We start from the raw sequence: 1008 nt of genomic DNA, 5'->3' as shown, positions 1-1008 counted from the left end.
GCATGTGTGTAATGTTGTCAATAATCTATCATAACGTTACTCTTGTGATTTGAATATCAATCTTATCACGTACAGCGACGGGTATTATTTCCTAGGGTCATCCAGCACTTGCCAAAACCTCCACACTAGTCCAACTGAGCGTTCAAATTGGACTGTTGTTACCCATCTTGACAACGAAAAATCCATGGGCACGTCATCACGTAAATCTGTACCACGTTACGTCGTATTTGTCAGTTGCATGTCGACTTTCGCATGGCATATCATGACACAATACAATTCACCCCGACAAGAATCTCGTCAAAGTTACGACAGTCAGTCCAACAACCAAACATTCAGCGGCGATTGATTAATATCTGACTTTTCACTTTTCCTTTTACTCTGTGTGCTGCACATGTCGATTCGTATCTGCCAATTCAAAACGTGCACGGCCCCTGCTTCGTATCATGGAAAATGCGACAGCCACCGCATGCGAAGCGGATGCATGGTGAAGCACTGCCCCAACCAAGTGTATGCCCGAAAGCTTTGCGTCAAACACGGAGGCAAGCAGCAGTGCCAAGCCGACGGCTGTGACGCCAATGCACGAAGACACGGGTTCTGCTGCAAGCATGGCCAGAAACCAGTCAAGAAGCCCTGCCTCGTCGAAGGTTGTGTCAAGTTTGCACATTCGCGGCGCTTCTGCGCGGCCCACGGTGGCAGCCGCAAGTGCCGTGTGGACGCTTGCAGCACGTTTGCTCGCACAGATGGTGTATGCCATCGCCACCGGGCCTTGTTGAATGTCCACTGCGACAAAATAGAGCCCCGTGGGGCCGGTGTCAAGTTGGACTCGACGTGCTACGGTGGCATCACGTTCGTTGAAACGTTGGTGTACAGTGGAGAATCGTTGTTCGGTATACTAGTATGTGACAAGGCGTACACCATTGACAGCGTAGACTTGACCACAGAGGATTCCATGATTTTGGATTACTTATTAATGTAAACTGGTGTCGATAACGATGACTCTTTGACCTT

At 49.1% G+C, this 1008-nt stretch overlaps 1 protein-coding gene across 1 annotated transcript; it reads left to right on the top strand.

The window, feature by feature from the left end:
• Positions 1–283: 283 nt before the first annotated feature.
• On the top strand, positions 284–1008 carry H257_13897 (hypothetical protein). The gene has a single exon (XM_009841584.1). It carries the CDS (start codon positions 392–394, stop codon positions 974–976), a length of 585 nt encoding a protein of 194 aa, XP_009839886.1. The 5' UTR covers positions 284–391; the 3' UTR covers positions 977–1008.

Source organism: Aphanomyces astaci (assembly GCF_000520075.1).
Source record: "Aphanomyces astaci strain APO3 unplaced genomic scaffold supercont1.52, whole genome shotgun sequence".
Taxonomy (NCBI): Eukaryota; Oomycota; class Saprolegniomycetes; order Saprolegniales; family Verrucalvaceae; genus Aphanomyces; species Aphanomyces astaci.
Note: the sequence above shows the minus strand (reverse complement) of the source record. Positions and strands in the feature narration are given on the sequence as shown.